Source organism: Pleurodeles waltl, chromosome 2_2, assembly GCF_031143425.1.
Source record: "Pleurodeles waltl isolate 20211129_DDA chromosome 2_2, aPleWal1.hap1.20221129, whole genome shotgun sequence".
NCBI lineage: Eukaryota > Metazoa > Chordata > Amphibia > Caudata > Salamandridae > Pleurodeles > Pleurodeles waltl.
Genome location: NC_090439.1, coordinates 1,038,540,742 through 1,038,556,736, shown reverse-complemented (window position 1 = coordinate 1,038,556,736; position 15,995 = coordinate 1,038,540,742). Strand labels below are relative to the sequence as shown.

General features: G+C 45.9%; 1 protein-coding gene across 2 annotated transcripts in view; it reads left to right on the top strand.

Annotated features, from left to right (window-relative positions):
- The window catches only part of ZFAT (zinc finger and AT-hook domain containing), a 645,246-nt gene that overhangs the window by 290,260 nt on the left and 338,991 nt on the right, over nt 1-15,995 (top strand). For both annotated transcript variants that reach the window (XM_069220790.1, XM_069220791.1), the window contains exon 8: nt 15,120-15,204. In XM_069220790.1, the coding sequence (XP_069076891.1) occupies nt 15,120-15,204 (85 nt within the window). The remainder of the gene's footprint in view (nt 1-15,119; nt 15,205-15,995) is intronic.

Below are 15,995 nucleotides of genomic sequence, written 5' to 3'. Positions count from 1 at the left end.
AGGCAGCCGAATTGCAGTTAGGACCCTCTTTGTGCAGCAATAGAGGTAATGTTTGTTAAGCCCTGTTAAAATATTGCCAACACTAATTGTGTACCTATTTGCAATTGTATGATTGATAGTTGCTTTGGGGGAAGCTTATGCTGAATTCAGAAGGTATGTGGAGTTTATGGTGATAAACTAATTAGGAAGGCTATAGGGTTGATTGGGAAAAGCTTCATCGGATGTCATAGATTTAATACATTATAATGCAAATATACAACGACAGTAAGCCTATACCTAGGTTTACTCTTGAATAACAAGGGATTAGATACCATGAAGCGAGAAACTGGAAGGGAATACACCCAGAGGAAGCCCAGGATAAAGCACTTTATTTGCAGAAGCAGGTAATTTGTACTTGAAGATCATATTTTTTATGGCTGGGTCGAAGATCCTTTGAAAGTATACACTCAGGGTTTTTAAATGCTGATCTTTTTAGTTATTAGGAAGACCTAAAAATATAATATAAAATGTCGGCCTTACTTCTATTTACAACGCATTATGATGGAAGCGCTTCTAAATTCGCCCTTCGTGTTGTGTTTTTAATTGTGTGTTAAATTGTGTCATCAGGCATTTAACTTTGCGGGATTATTTCCTGTCCACATCATTTACCCAGGAGCTGAAATACTTGGCTGTTTGTACATTCTGATAGTTGTAGGAATATGAACCCATTGATCCGTTATACCATCGAAACAGAAATAATACACGTAGAAAAAAATGCCATGAACCCTGCGTTGTCGTATCACCAGTCACTAGTAGGCAGCATAACCCATGTTATTTTATACTTTAAGCACTTGGCAACGCGATGTGAGACTTACATTTTAACATTTCTTATCAATCCATTCCCATGGCATCTTCAGCTCTTCTGTGCTACAAATGGCATCTTGATAGCATCAACTAATGCCTGCTTGCTTCAGCCCACCGGAGGCTCCCGCCGCGCCGGGCCCTCTGACGCGCGCTGACTGATCCACTGGCCAACTTGGCATTCACGGCGGCTGTGTGCGAAGCCTCCTTTTAGAGAGGGGCTGCTCTACCAGACTTGATGTGTCATGAGGTTACCGTCAAGGACTGGCACGCTGGAGGGCACCCGGGCAGACGGCCACAGGAACGCTCCGAGCAATCGCTAAGGTCGCACGGCTGTAGCACGCAGCAGGCGGATTGAACGTGGCGATTTGACAGAGCCCGCAGCGGGACGAGCCCTGCAAGAGGTCGGAGTTGGCAGCCATGTGCGCTCTGAAAGCGAAGCACGCAGGGAAGGGCACTGTGTGCAGACAACATTCAGGGAAGGAGATGTGTCTGATTAGCAAATGCCAATCTGGGACTTAGTTTAAAAGCTTGTTTAATTTATATTCCTTGATAGCTGTTTGATTTATGATGTCTGTTTAGGGAGCCGTTCGTTATATTAAAGCTTATGCCGATTCATTAATATTTGAGCAACAAGGCCTAACAGTAGTGCTTTCTTTCCGCAAATTACCCTAGAACGGTATGGAATTGTTCATCCTTCCCTGGTCTGTAAATGGACAACCGTTAACCTGCAAAGTTACACTGCTTGGCTTTAGCACTTATTAGAGCAGTATAAATGGCATAGAGGATTGTATAAAACAGGCAACTACATCATTGTGTAAATGGGTGACTGGTAGAATGAGCTCGTGGACAGATGAGTGAAGAGGTGAGTGCGTGGTAGAATTGCGAATCTATAGAACAGATGACTGCGTGATTGAGGACACAAACAGGAGAGTGTCAGTGGGTGCATGGATTTTTGCGTGAGTGAATAGCTAGCCTACACAAGTTAGTGCAAGACTCAATACAATCAATCAATTAGCAATATGTAAGCTCTGCTTATCACCCATGGGGTCTCAAGCGCTGTTGTAGGAATGCTGATCAGTCGAAGAGCCAGGTCTTGAGGTCCTTCTTGAACTGATTCAGTGAGGGGGCCTGCCTGAGGTGGATTGGAAGCATGTTCCAGGTCTGCACTGCGAGGTGGGAGAAGGATCTTCCTCCTACTGAGCTCTTCCTGATTCTAGCGGTGGAGGCGAGGGCAAGTTGAGAAGATCAGAGTTGTCTGGCGGGGTGTAGAACGACAGACGGTGGTTGAAGTAGGCCGGTCCGATATTGTGCAGGGCTGAGTGCTTGGATGGTGGGTGGGTCTCATCGCTAATGACGTATCACTTTATTTTTTGCCACTTACAGATGTTAGTGCATTAGCAGGTTCAATGACAGTGATGATTCTCAGGTTGAATCACTTTTTTGTGAACACAGAGTTACCCATCTGGGTGCATCGCATTCATAACTTTTGAAATTTGAAGGAGTGGAACGACTTTCACACTGACAAGGTTCCTGATGACATGAATGCTGGCATTGTTCGAACCATGCAGATCATCTTAGTAGCGCTGTTATTGACTGAAAAGTGGAGTTGGAATAAGAGATAGCTGCTGAGGTCACTCTTTCTGTGCTATGACACATCACGGTCTAGTCAATACGTTCTCTCAGAAAAACACACATTGTGAGCACCAGATGTGGGCCAAAGCTCACCACCACCACCCACACACCAGAAGAAATGTGTATCCAACCCGAACAACTCAAAAGACTGGAAAGGATTGGCTTTTCAGAAACTACCATTACCGGTAAATGTTACAGGCTGAACAATACAATGTAACATCAGTCTGGGAAAATACCGGGAGTTCTGCAGCTTGATGGAAGAAAAGCATAGGAAAGGGATGTACAAACACTCACACACCAACAGATACACGAGAAGCAACACCGACTTAATGCACTGTGTCAGGAGAAGTACACTCAACAAGCGCCCTTTCAGGACCTCAGCAAGAACAAGGGAACACTTGGCAAGGGTGGCACACAGGAAGAGGAGGAAGTGCTAATTCGACTGTATGTCAGGCACCGAACTCCTAGATTTTTCTGCAAGGAGATGCACAGTTGGTTCATTGCCTTTGCAGCAACTCGCCAGAAGTCTGAGTGTAGCACACTCTTTTAAGTGTCAAAAAGTATGAATAATTAACCGTAACATATCAGAATGTCTTAAAAATCAACTAAAAAAAGATACCCAGAAGAAAATTCGTGACGGTTAGGCTCAAAATCAGCTGGCATTCAAGACATTGAAAGAGCAGTACAAGACGGAGTTCAGTACCAGACAGCGGAGTGAGCCAGTAGATGAAGAGGAAAAAGATCATGGTTGGCCTGATGGAGAAGGAAACATACAATTATCATTTATTAGTAGAAAAACAACAGTAACGTGACTGGGTACAGCAAAAAAATAAACATAGGAGCTAATGATGTTCTCATGACTTGAAGAGATGTCCGTCGCCTTACACAGTGTTCACCTGTTGCATTTAAGTAATAATGGTTAGCTTTGAATTAAGTTTAAATGTATTAACTGAAATTGGATTGGTCTATTAGGGATAAGTAAGTGATATACCATTTTCCAGCGAACGCTTCTAAGGATGAATGTGCTAAATACATGTTGCCCCACTGCCCTACATGTGATCAAGTAAGGCCTGAAATTTGGAAGAGTCCTAAACTAAATCACATTAAAAATGTTTTTCTTGCAGTTGGGATGTCCTTTTTTCCCTTAAAAAAAAAAAAAAATCCTGCCTGGAAGAGCAACTTTTTTGGGGGGGATGTGATATTGCACTAGAGATGAACTTGAAGTAAACAAATACTGAAATGATCTAAGAACCTACACTTTTGGGATAGGTATGGGATTTAAAGCAGCATATCCTTTATTATTTCACCAGTGTTAAATGGGGGCGGGGTTTGAGTGCAGGATTGAGGGGCAGAAGCCGCTGTATGTAAATACTTCATGTCTCAGGTCTGTAAGCCTTCAAAGGCTTATATTTTTGACAATCAATGCTTTTTCTTTTAAGTTACAATGATAAAACAAATCAAATCCTGCTGTGTTTGGATATTTAGGCCCTCATTCTGACCCTGGCGGTTCCCTACCGCCAGGGCCAACGGGGGCGGGAGCACCGCCGACAGGCCGGCGGTGCTCCCTTGGTCATTCTGACCGCGGCCCGGGAAAACCGGCGGTCTCCCGCCGGTTTTCCACTGACCCTTAGAATCCTCCAAGGCGGCGCAGCTCGCTGCGCCGCCGAGGGGATTCTGACCCCCCCTACCGCCATCCTGTTCATGGCGGGAAAGCCGCCATGAACAGGATGGCGGTAGGGGGGGTCGCGGGGCCCCTGGGGGCCCCTGCCGTGCCCATGCCCATGGCATGGGCACGGCAGGGGCCCCCTAACAGGGCCCAACTAGGCTTTTCAGTGTCTGCGATGCAGACACTGAAAAGCGCGACGGGTGCTGCTGCACCCGTCGCACGCCTTCCACTCCGCCGGCTCGATTCCGAGCCGGTTTCCTTGTGGAAGGCGCTTTCACGCTGGGCCGGCGGGCGATCTGAATCAGATCGCCCGCCGGCCCAGCGGGAAAGTCAGAATACCCCTCGCGGTCAATTGACCGCGGGGCGGTATTCAGGCGGATTCCGACGGGCGGGCGGCAACCGCCGCCCGCCTAGGTCGGAATGACCACCTTAGTCTGTACTCACATTGAATATATTTATTTTGCGCGTTTGGTTTCACAGAATTATGTATTCTAGGAACAACATTTTAGCAGACATGTTTTTCAGTAATTATAGTTTAAGACATAAAGCCCCATGTAACGAAACAAGTTTGGAGGCGGAGCCCACTATACCTAGGGAACCCGAAGTGATTCGAGGGTCCCTAGAGGGTAGGCCTCAACCAACTCGAGTCCATAAGGAAGCAAGAGAGCACAATAATAATTATAATGTTAGGATTGATCTCCCACCGGAGGCCGCTCCATTTGTATGTATATTGTCAGGAGTCCCAGAACTTAGTTCAGGTAAAAAAGAAGGTTACAATGATTTAAAAAACAAAGTAGCCTTCTGGCTTACTAAGAATAGACCTCTCCCCCCTACCATTGATGGTAAAATCTTAAATGTGAGAAGGGTGGGTTGGCTTGGCCACATGATTAAAGATATCCCAGGTGATCTGGTAATAGTTAATTTCAGGAGTATTAATGTGGTCCCATTTTTGAGAGGCTGGTGCCCGCAACTTGCAGATGGACCAATAGTCACGTGGGAACTACTAGATTTTTATCCTACGGTGTATCCCGAGGTGAAGGTGCCTTCCCAGATTAACAAAAATGTCATTAACCCTCCCAGGGGTTGGTTCGCACCAGAAAGCATTGAACCCTTGATTACTGCCGGGAGATATGGGCCGTTATCCTGCCTAGATGAGAATGATTGACTCATCGGTAGAGAAGAATTAGTTAATTTAACTTTATTGAAATCTCCCCACATAGAAGATATAAGTTGGAAGACTATTGCCACAGATCAAAGTAATAATCCTGACACTACCCCTGTTGGTACATTGTCTGCATTACCCAATTTTAGTACGGACTCACCCTCTGCTTTAGCTGAGCCTGTTGATATGTTTTCAAGGTATATATCCTGGAATATAGCCGGTCTGGAGTCCAGCCAGTGTATTCCTGATTGGAGGGACTTCATAGATCAGGGCAATATAATTGCATTCCAGGAAACTTGGGCTATCACACCGATATTTCAGGTGGGGTATCTGAACTTTAGCAAGCCAGCAATTAGAGGCCAGAAAGGGCGTCCTGTTGGAGGTCTTACAATTTGGGTCCGCCAAAGCGCGGGTGTAAGAGTTGAAGAAGTGACAATTGATAGTCCAGACATAATTGCCTTAAAGATAAAATCCAACCAAGGTACAAACATCCTGTTGGTTAATATTTATGTCAGGGGCCTCCAGGGAGGAAGGGTTTCTCCGACCCTCCTCCTGTTGGATGACATTCTATCAGGAACAACGATCGATGGCCACAAGATTGTGATGGGGGATTTTAATACTTGTTTTGAGCCTTTGGGTATTGAGGACGGCCCGCTCACCGAGGATGAGGATCTATCCTGGGGTATTCCCCAACTCGAGATACCTCCGATTGCTAAGTGGTCGAGCTCAGCCACCTATATCAAGGGGCTATGCCTGGATATGGGTCTAAGAGCTGTTAACGGAAGGGTCAAGTCAGATAGGAAGGGCAGGCATACGTTCAACAACGGCAGACACAGTAGTCGTATCGACTATATTTTGGTCGATGTGAGGCAGTGGTTTGCAGTTGTTGATATGTTAGTTACGGAACGCCCAGAGAGCGATCATGACCCGCTGGTTTTGACCTTAAGGGATTCCAGCTTTCAGAGGTCTGAGGGCAGTGGTCCTAATATAATAGATAAAGAGGTCATTGTGAGCAATGATACGCGCAGGGTACGCTGGCCCAAAATAGCTGTGGACGCTGGGGCCCGCAGGGTGATAAGAACCTTAGTGTCTAGTTCTGTGGAGCTTTTAAACAATTGTGGCTCACAGGACGAGATTAACAGCGAACTTATACGTACCCATTCTGACTTGTTTCAGGAACTTAAAAAGTTGTTCATCAAATTTATTCCTAAACAACCTAGGACCAAGAAATACTCATCCACTACCTGGTTTGATAAAGAGTGTAGCAAGACAAAAAGAGTTCTCTTTGAGGCTATTAAAAACAAAAATCATAGCCAGATTAGATCTTGTAGAAAACTCTATAATGAGGCAAAACGCAAAGCAAAACAAAAGTGGGACGAGGAACGCTGGCTTATGCTGTCAGAAGCCTGTGGTAAACGCAATATGCAACAGTTTTGGTACCTCATAAAATGGGGTATTTCGCAGGACGCCCACTATAGTCCAGCATCTGTCTCTAATCATCAGTGGGTAACATTTTTTGAGGATCAGTTTAAGTGTCATACAGTAGAAGTGACTATACCCTACTGTCTTGAGCCCGTCGAGTCGTTAATTTTCTCAGTTACTGAAGTCATTAATTGCCTGCAAAACATTCCCAAAGGGAGGGCCCCTGGCCCAGATGGTATTCCAGCTGACATTTTTTTGGAAGACCAGGACCTGTGGGTACCTTATATACTCCACCTGGTGAATGCAGTTGCAGCAGGCGCTAAAATTCCTGACTCATGGTATGGGGCAGAAATCCTTCCTATATACAAGAAAGGCGATCGCTCAGTACCCTCAAATTACCGGCCTATCAGCCTTATTGATGCGATCCAAAAAATCATAGCGCGCCTCATTTTAGGGAGGATACAGGAATGGATAACAGACTCAGATATTTTGACTCCGTTGCAGGCGGGTTTTAGACCTCATGTAAGCACCCTTGATCAAGCCTTTCGTTTTGCCCTTTTATATTGGAAAACAGTTTTTTTGGGTAAGGGCAAGTTGTATGCAGCTTTTGTGGATCTAAGATCTGCATTCGACTTGGTTCCTAGGACTAAATTATGGGTTTGCATACTGGAACAGGGAATGCCCAGGGCTCTAGTGCGACTCTTAATGAATCTTCATGCATACACTTATGCCCAAGTCCGCTGGGGTAAGCCTGGCGAGGTTACGGACAGGTTCCATGTTTTGAAAGGTGTTAGACAAGGATGTGTCCTGGCTCCCACTTTGTTTTCCCTGTTTATTAACGGGGTTACCAAATATTTTGCAACACATCCCACGGATGTTCCCCAGATAGCGGGAATGAAAGTACCATTGCTCATGTTCGCGGATGATACCTTGTTATTATCTAAGACAAGGCAAGGGCTTCAGCAGGCCCTACTCAGATTTGAGTTATTTTGTGACGAGCATGAGCTAGAAGTAAATGTTTCTAAAACAAAATTCATGGTACTAAGAGGTCGAACACAAACTGTGGCAAGGGTTAAAATGGGTGGTGCTATTCTTGAGCAAACTAATGTATTTACATATCTGGGTGTGCATTTTAGTGATAATTTTAGTTGGAAACCCCAGATTGATATTCAAGCACTTAAACATGTTCAATTGGGCGGTGCTCTTCTTAAGGAATATAAAAGATCATTTACCCGCCCGATGTCCCCACTTATGGAAATCTATGGGTCAAAAATTCTTCCCTCAGTTTTGTATGGGGCAGAGCTTTGGGGTTATAGCAATCTGGACCGACTGATGCTGGCCCAAAACAGATTTACAAGAGGGGCGGTTGGTCTTCCGAGGTCATCCCCACGCATCCCGCTCCTTTATGACCTTGGGCTCCAACCGGTGGAAGACCAAGCCAGATTTCGGCCCTTGGCCTTCTGGCGGAGGTTGTGGTCTACCCCAGAGCTGTTATTATATGCGAAAGCATGTCTCGAGGTAAGGGACACCCTAGGATCCGATAAGATTGGTTGGTTTAAGGGTGTTAGAACCACCCTTTGTGCCATGGGTCTAGGTGCCCTTTGGCACAACCCAGACTCAGCTACTTTTCCTTCAAAAAAAGAGCTGAAACAACTATATTGGGAATGGGTGGTAGGCATAAGACACTCATCCCTTATAGGTAGTTCCCTTACAACAACATTTGTACACGTGAAAGATGTCTCTGCAATTGAAATGTATTGGGATGTTATTACAAAACCTATGGACCGCAAATTATATCACCAAGTTAGAGTGGGCTCAATACCATTAAGGTGTTTAACCTCAACCTGGGGCACTGGAGGCCCAGATAAATGCCCATTGTGTACTGAAATGCGGGAAAATGTGAGCCATTTGTTCTTTGTCTGTCCATTATATGCTGCCCCAAGGAAGAAGTGGTTGGTACCCCTATGCAAAAGTCTGGGCACACAATCGGCCGAGACTGCTTGTAGGATCCTTAAAACTGATCTTTCACCTACTATAGCAATAGGGGTGGCCAAATTCCTGGGGTGGGCATGGATAATTCGTTCTGAACTACTAAAACAGTTACATGTTTTAGATAAGTAAAATATCTTGAACATTAGAACTGAGTTTTTAAAGTAATGTACTTCCTTCTTTAATATGTTAAAATATTTAACAATTGAAGCATTAGTAGCTTTTATGAAATATTGTATTTATTGTTTTAATCGTTAGCACTGTTAATTTTATAAGTATTATGACGTGTAGCATGTCTTTTATGATGAAATATCGAATAAAGACTTCATTGACTTGACTTGAATTATTGTTTGTCTGCTGTTAAACTCATATATTGTTGTTGATCCATCAGAAAGTTGTACTGCACAAACAAGATGAATGTTTGATAGGACATTTCTTACAGCCTTACTAATAAATCGTTTACCAGCCTGCTAGGCTTGCTGATAAAAAAAAATTGTATAGGCACCGCTAAATCTTAGGCTGTATGGGATGCTCTTGAGGGTTGTATTCAGGACACAATAGTGAACTTCATTATCATAAAGCAACGTGATAGATGTAAATATACCCTGAGCATTTTTTACATTATGGACCAGATGTACAAAGCCATTTTGCATTTCTTAATGGTCTGAATCGCTATTTCGGGCCGTTAAGAAGTGCATCATGGGCTTTTCAGATGTAAAAATCTTTTTAGGGAATCGCAACGAGGGATTATCTATTTTCTATTCCTATTCAGATGTACAAATTATTTCCTAAATGTGAACTGGGCATTTAGGAAATGCAATTACCATCGACTTCAAGTCAATGGTAGTCATGGGCGGTTCAAAAAAACAAAAACAGAAAACCACCCCAAAATACTTTTATTAAAGTGCAATAGAGCACACACATGCCCCTTTGGCATATGTGTGCTCTACATGTGCACCACTATTTTCGGTGTGCATTTCGGGGGCCTTTTGCCCATAGCCATCCTTGGTTTTGCATTTCCCAAATTTTGGGAAATGCAAAACCGGCCCATTGTCACAAATGGCATGGGATTTCTTATTTGCGATTTCCTAGGAATCGCTATTAGGAAACCGGTATCTTGGTACATAGCATTTCTTATATAGTGATTTCTATGAAGTTGCTATTTGGAAATGAAAAATTACATCTGATTCTAAAATTATTTTGAAATCAGACACAGAGTTGTAGTTGATATGGCACCCAAGTTAGATTTAAAAGTAATTCATCAAATAATTAGCATGTAGGCACTTATCCAGCAGAACATTTTAATTTTTTCCCATCACCTAGATATCTGGGCAGGAGAGTATTCTAACAGTAGAAAGGGAAGTATGGATGCTAAAGGTACACCAGTAATTTTGTGGGTATTCTGTAATTTTACAGTGAAAATGGTGAATGTGCATCCTCAGATTTTCATAACTGACTTTTGGATATCCATTACTGGGACACAGAAACAACTTGAACATAATGTGATTTTATGTAGTTTATTCATCCATATGTTATTCAAAGCAACTTACATTAATAATGTCCTCATGTCAGACACATATTTGAGTAGTACTTCTCTTAAATGCAGGAAAGGGCAGTATTCTCAGTGGATATACACACAACATTGAAGAGGCTACTGTCTTCACATTTTAAAGGGATATAAGGATACTTTTGAATGGCCCTTCACCTGCCAATCCTGCAAGTTCTCCTGCATTCAGACACGGACCGCACCCGCCAAGCCAAGCACCAGCAGCAACCACCTGAAGTGCATCCTGCTCAACACCCGCTCTATCCACAGACACGCCGTGGAACTCTGGAATCTGCTCGACACCACATCTCCAGACGTCGCCTTCCTCACAGAAACCTGGATGAACGCCTCCTCAGCGCCCGACATCGCCATCCCGGACGGATACAAGATCACCCGGAGGGACCGCGTCAACCAGACAGGAGGAGGCATTGCCATCGTCCACAAGAACACCATCCGCATCACGACCAACTCTGACGACACCCTCACAGCCGCCGAACATCTCCACTTCCAGATACACACCGACCCCAAGACCACACTCAGAGGCACCCTCATCTACAGACCCCCAGGACCCCGCACACAATTCAGCGAAGACATCGCAGACTTCATCAGCCCACACGCCCTCCCCTCCGCTGACTACATCCTCCTAGGGGACCTCAACTTCCACCGTGAGAACAACAACGACAACAACACCACCACCCTGCTAGACAACCTCGCCAACCTCGGACTCAAGCAACTGGTGAACACCCCCACCCACTACGCCGGACACACGCTTGACCCAGTCTTCTCCTCCAGCAAGTACATCTCCTTCAGCCACTCCACCGGACTCCACTGGACAGACCACAGTTGCGTCCACTTCAGCTTCAGAAGAACCACGACTCACCACCACCCACAACAGGCTCCCCGCAGGAGCTGTAACAAGATCACCACCGACCAGCTCTCCACATCACTGAGCCAGAACCCTCCCGCCAGCTCAGCGGACCCCAACCAAGCAGCCAACAACCTCACACAGTGGATCACCAACTGCTCTGACAACCTCGCACCTCTGAAAACCCATCCCACCAGGCCCAACAGCAAGAAAGCCTCCTGGTTCAACAACGACCTCAAGAACTCCAAGAAGAACTGCCGCACCCTCGAGAAAGCCTGGTGAAAAAACCCGACCACGGACAACATGACCGCCCTCAAGCACGCCTCCCGCAAACACCACCAGCTGATCCACACCACCAAGAAGACAGCATTCAAAGAACGACTAGACAACAACGCACACAACAGCAAGGAACTCTTCAGCATCGTCAAAGAGCTCTCCAACCCCAGCACCGGAAACAACAACATCACTCCCTCACAAGACCTCTGCGACTCACTCGCCTCGTTCTTTCACCGCAAGATCGCCGACATACACAACAGCTTCGGCGCACAGACCACGCACCCAACCACCAAACCGACGCCCCCCAACACCACCCTCCGCGCCTGGACCCCGGTCAGCACCGAAGACACCATCCAGATGATGAACACCATCCATTCCGGTTCTCCAACCGACCCATGCCCCCACCACGTCTTCAACAAAGCCGACTCAGTCATCGCACCCCATCTCCGGGACATCATCAACTGCTCCTTCAACACCGCCACCTTCCCGGAGAGCTGGAAACATGCCGAACTCAGCGCCCTCCTGAAGAAACCATCAGCAGACCCCACCGACCTCAAGAACTACCGCCCCATCTCGCTCCTCCCGTTTCCTGCCAAAGTCATCGAGAAGACCGTCAACAGACAGCTAGCCGCCTTCCTCGAGACTAATGGATCCCTCGACCACTCGCAGTCCGGCTTCCGAGCCAACCACAGCACCGAGACCGCCCTCATCGCAGCCACCGACGACATCCGAGCCCTGCTCGACAACGGGGAGACAGCTGCCCTCATCCTCCTGGACCTCTCTGCAGCGTTCGACACTGTCTGCCACCGCACCCTAGTGCAGCGCCTCAGCAACATCGGAATCCAAGAGAAGGCACTAGAGTGGATCATCTCGTTCCTCGCCGGAAGAACCCAGAGAGTCCACCTCCCCCCGTTCAGATCCGAGGCCACCGAAGTCAGCTGCGGCGTACCACAAGGATCATCACTCAGCCCCACCCTCTTCAACGTCTACATGAGCCCCCTCGCAGCCATCGCACGCCAACACAACCTCAACATCATCTCCTACGCCGACGACACCCAGCTGATCCTCTCCCTCACCAACGACTCAGCCACCGCCAGAACCAACCTGCACGAAGGGATGAAAGACGTAGCCGAGTGGATGATGAACAGCCGCCTGAAACTGAACTCAGACAAGACGGAAGTCCTCATCCTTGGATCATCACCCTTTGCCTGGGACGAATCCTGGTGGCCCCCTGCCCTGGGCAGCGCACCCAAACCAACGGACCACGCATGCAACCTGGGCTTCATCCTGGACTCCTCCCTCTCAATGACCAGACAAGTCAACGCCGTCTCATCATCATGCTTCAACATCCTACGCATGCTCCGAAAGATCTTCCGATGGATCCCCACCGAAACCAGGAAGACGGTCACCCAGGCACTCGTCACCAGCCGACTGGACTACGGTAACACCCTCTACACCGGAACCACGGCCAAACTACAGAAAAGACTCCAACGCATCCAGAACACCTCCGCACGCCTCATCCTTGACATCCCCGTCACAGCCACATCTCCGGACACCTGAGAGACTTGCACTGGCTCCCCATCAGCAAGAGAATCACGTTCCGTCTCCTCACCCACGCACACAAGGCCCTCCACGACCTGGGCCCCAGGTACCTCAACAACCGCCTGACCTTCTACACTCCCACCCGCCAGCTACGATCGACCAGCCACGCCCTCGCCGCCGTGCCACGCATTAGAAAAGCCACCATGGGAGGAAGATCCTTTTCCTACCTGGCAGCCAAGACTTGGAACTCCCTCCCCATCCACCTCCGCCTGACCCAAGACCACCTCTCCTTCAGGAAGCAACTCAAGACCTGGCTGTTCGAGCAGTAGAGGTCCCCCCTCCCCCAGCGCCTTGAGACCTTCCGGGTGAGTAGCGCGCTATACACATTTATTGATTGATTGATTGATTGATTGAATGTTAATCTCCCAGACCATTTTTGTTCTGCTTAATTGTCTGTAGCATGGGTTTTACAAAAATCCTGGCCAACAGCTTTTAATAAAAGATCATTAGTCCTAGACATCTTGAACTTATTTTGTGGCTGTGTACAAGTACTGCGGGGAATCCAATTGGCAGCCTATGGAACAGAGAGGTAAACATTTCAGAATCACATATCGAAATCAAATTGCAATGAAATAATTTGTGTCCTATTGTTCACATACCCCACATGGATGCATATGCCATGAGCGTGCCACTTAATTTTACAGCACAATATATCAAGTCTATGTTGTTTAAATAAATTTGAACATTTACTTAGTAGTTCAATGGAAAGGGTAGGGACTGTAAATAGTCTTTTAATAAATGTGTCCACTCAACAATAAACACACTAAAGGATGTCACAATACCTAGGGTGTTTGCAGAGGCCACTAGGCTTGGGGTGAAGTAATTTACCTTAGAAGATATATGCTCTCAGTTGGCATATTACAGGCTTCCTAGTATATATAATGTGCATTCATTAGATTTGGGCGTCTCAAGGAGTGAGACTGACAAACCAATCACCTCGGACACAATTTCTGTGGGCCTATCACAAACTGCCAGTCCTCCACCAACTCTGTCACCGGGATTGTTTTCCTGAAGGCTTTCAACTGTAGCCTACTTCAGGCTTGGTCAAAAGGCTTCAAGCAAAGGTTATGGACCTCACAACAGATTTAAAATATGAACTGGGATTGAGGATTAGTATGGAAGGTCCCTGATCAAACCTCAGTAGCAGGTTTTTAGTCCAGCAAAAGTCAGTGCACATCTTCTAGTTCTCCTTTTGCATTAGAGGATTAAATCATCCTGCTCTTGCATGGTGACAGATTGCTTCTCTGCTACTCTTTGTGGTGTAGATGTTCTGTGTTTGAGTGAAGTGGGCACTGGTACAGGTGAGTTGTGTTACAGATGTGAAGGGAATTGCGCTTCTCCTTCATGTAATGCACTTGCTATGTGTCTGAGTTAAGTATGCACTGTGTTAGTTGAAATGCTGCCACTTCTGGCACCAATGCTGAAAAGTTCTGGTAGCTTCTTACATGTACCACCGTTTGTTATGCTCATTTAAGCAAGACAAAACTGTTGGGCAACAAGTAAGCTCATTTTGCTAAGTACTTCAAGGGTTGGAGGGGGTGTGAGGAGCAGTTCCTCCATTTTCTGAAGTAAGAAGGGAAAGATCAGCTTAGGCACAGGCCTTGGGCTCTGTATGACAGTATATCGCACATTGGCAAATAAAGGATAGGTCACACCAAGTTCCTGCACGTCATAACTGTCAAGGGTATGGCAGGGAATGCTGCACCAAGTGTGTACCTGCTCAGAAAAGTTAAAGGAGGCAGTGAGGTTGTTCAGTTCTGCCTCTGCTGAGGCCACCAACAAGTGCATCTGTGTATTCCAAAACTATACAAAACACAGAACTTGATATTCTGCATCCTTTTTTATGAAGATTGTATTTTATTTTGGTTTACTGGCTTTGTCTCTGCTTGGTGGTATTTTTAGTAGCCACAGTGGTATGAGAATCCTTGGGCCTTTTAAATGTTTAATTCTACAAGTCCATTTCTTATTCAGATATGAAACTAGAGTTCAGTTGCAGAAACAGCAGCAACCTAGAGTCGTCCTCAATGAGCATATTTGCATTTTCTGTCTTTGTTGCATGCCATGCCTTCAATAACTATTGATGCTAACAGATATTATCATTGCTATCATTTGCTAGGACAAGAGTTATTCCTGCCCCATTTGTGAGAAATCATTCTCAGACGATCGCCTGATAAGATCCCACATCAAGGCAAACCATCCTGGTGAGGCTTATAAATTATTGTTCAAGATATTTATTATATTATATTTTAGATTTGGTCTCTTTGGTTCACTGTTGCACAACATTATTCAGTATATCTTATCACTTTCGTTTTTTTATGTTATATTAGGGCCTGATTACGATCTTGGCGGATGGAATACTCCTTCACAAACATGACAAATATTCTGTCCGCCGTATTATGTTTTACATAGGGTATAATGGGATCATGATATGGCAGATGGGACATCCGTCATGTTTGTGAGGAAGTAACCCTATCCACCAAGATAGTAATCAGGCCCTAAATCTTTATTCAGTAATGCATTATACCACATACCATGCCACTGTCATGATTTCAGCCCAGCGTTGCCAGCTGCAATGAAACATGCATATTATAGTTTAATTGTCAATAAATGATCTTCCAGGTTAGAGAACATTGACTGATCATTGATGGGACTGCTAATTGAAGCCTTTAAGTGACCCCCTCACCACCCACAAAGGAACACATCTATGATGCCCCGATGGGATCACTGAAGTATCCCAGACTGCTGTTTGGGATTAACAACATAAAGGGATAGGTTAGTTGAAGGGGTGGATGGGGACTTAAGACGACACCAAAGTGAGGGTAAGGACGTGGGGGGTTGACCATAGATTGGTTTCTGGGTAGCGTCCATAGTCATGATGAGAGGTGCATGTAGACCCCCAGAAGTGAGAAAGTTATGGCTGCCTCAATAAAATGGTCGACCTATCGTATACTTTTCTAAGTGATATGGTTGGGCAGGCGGACGGGCAATGTGG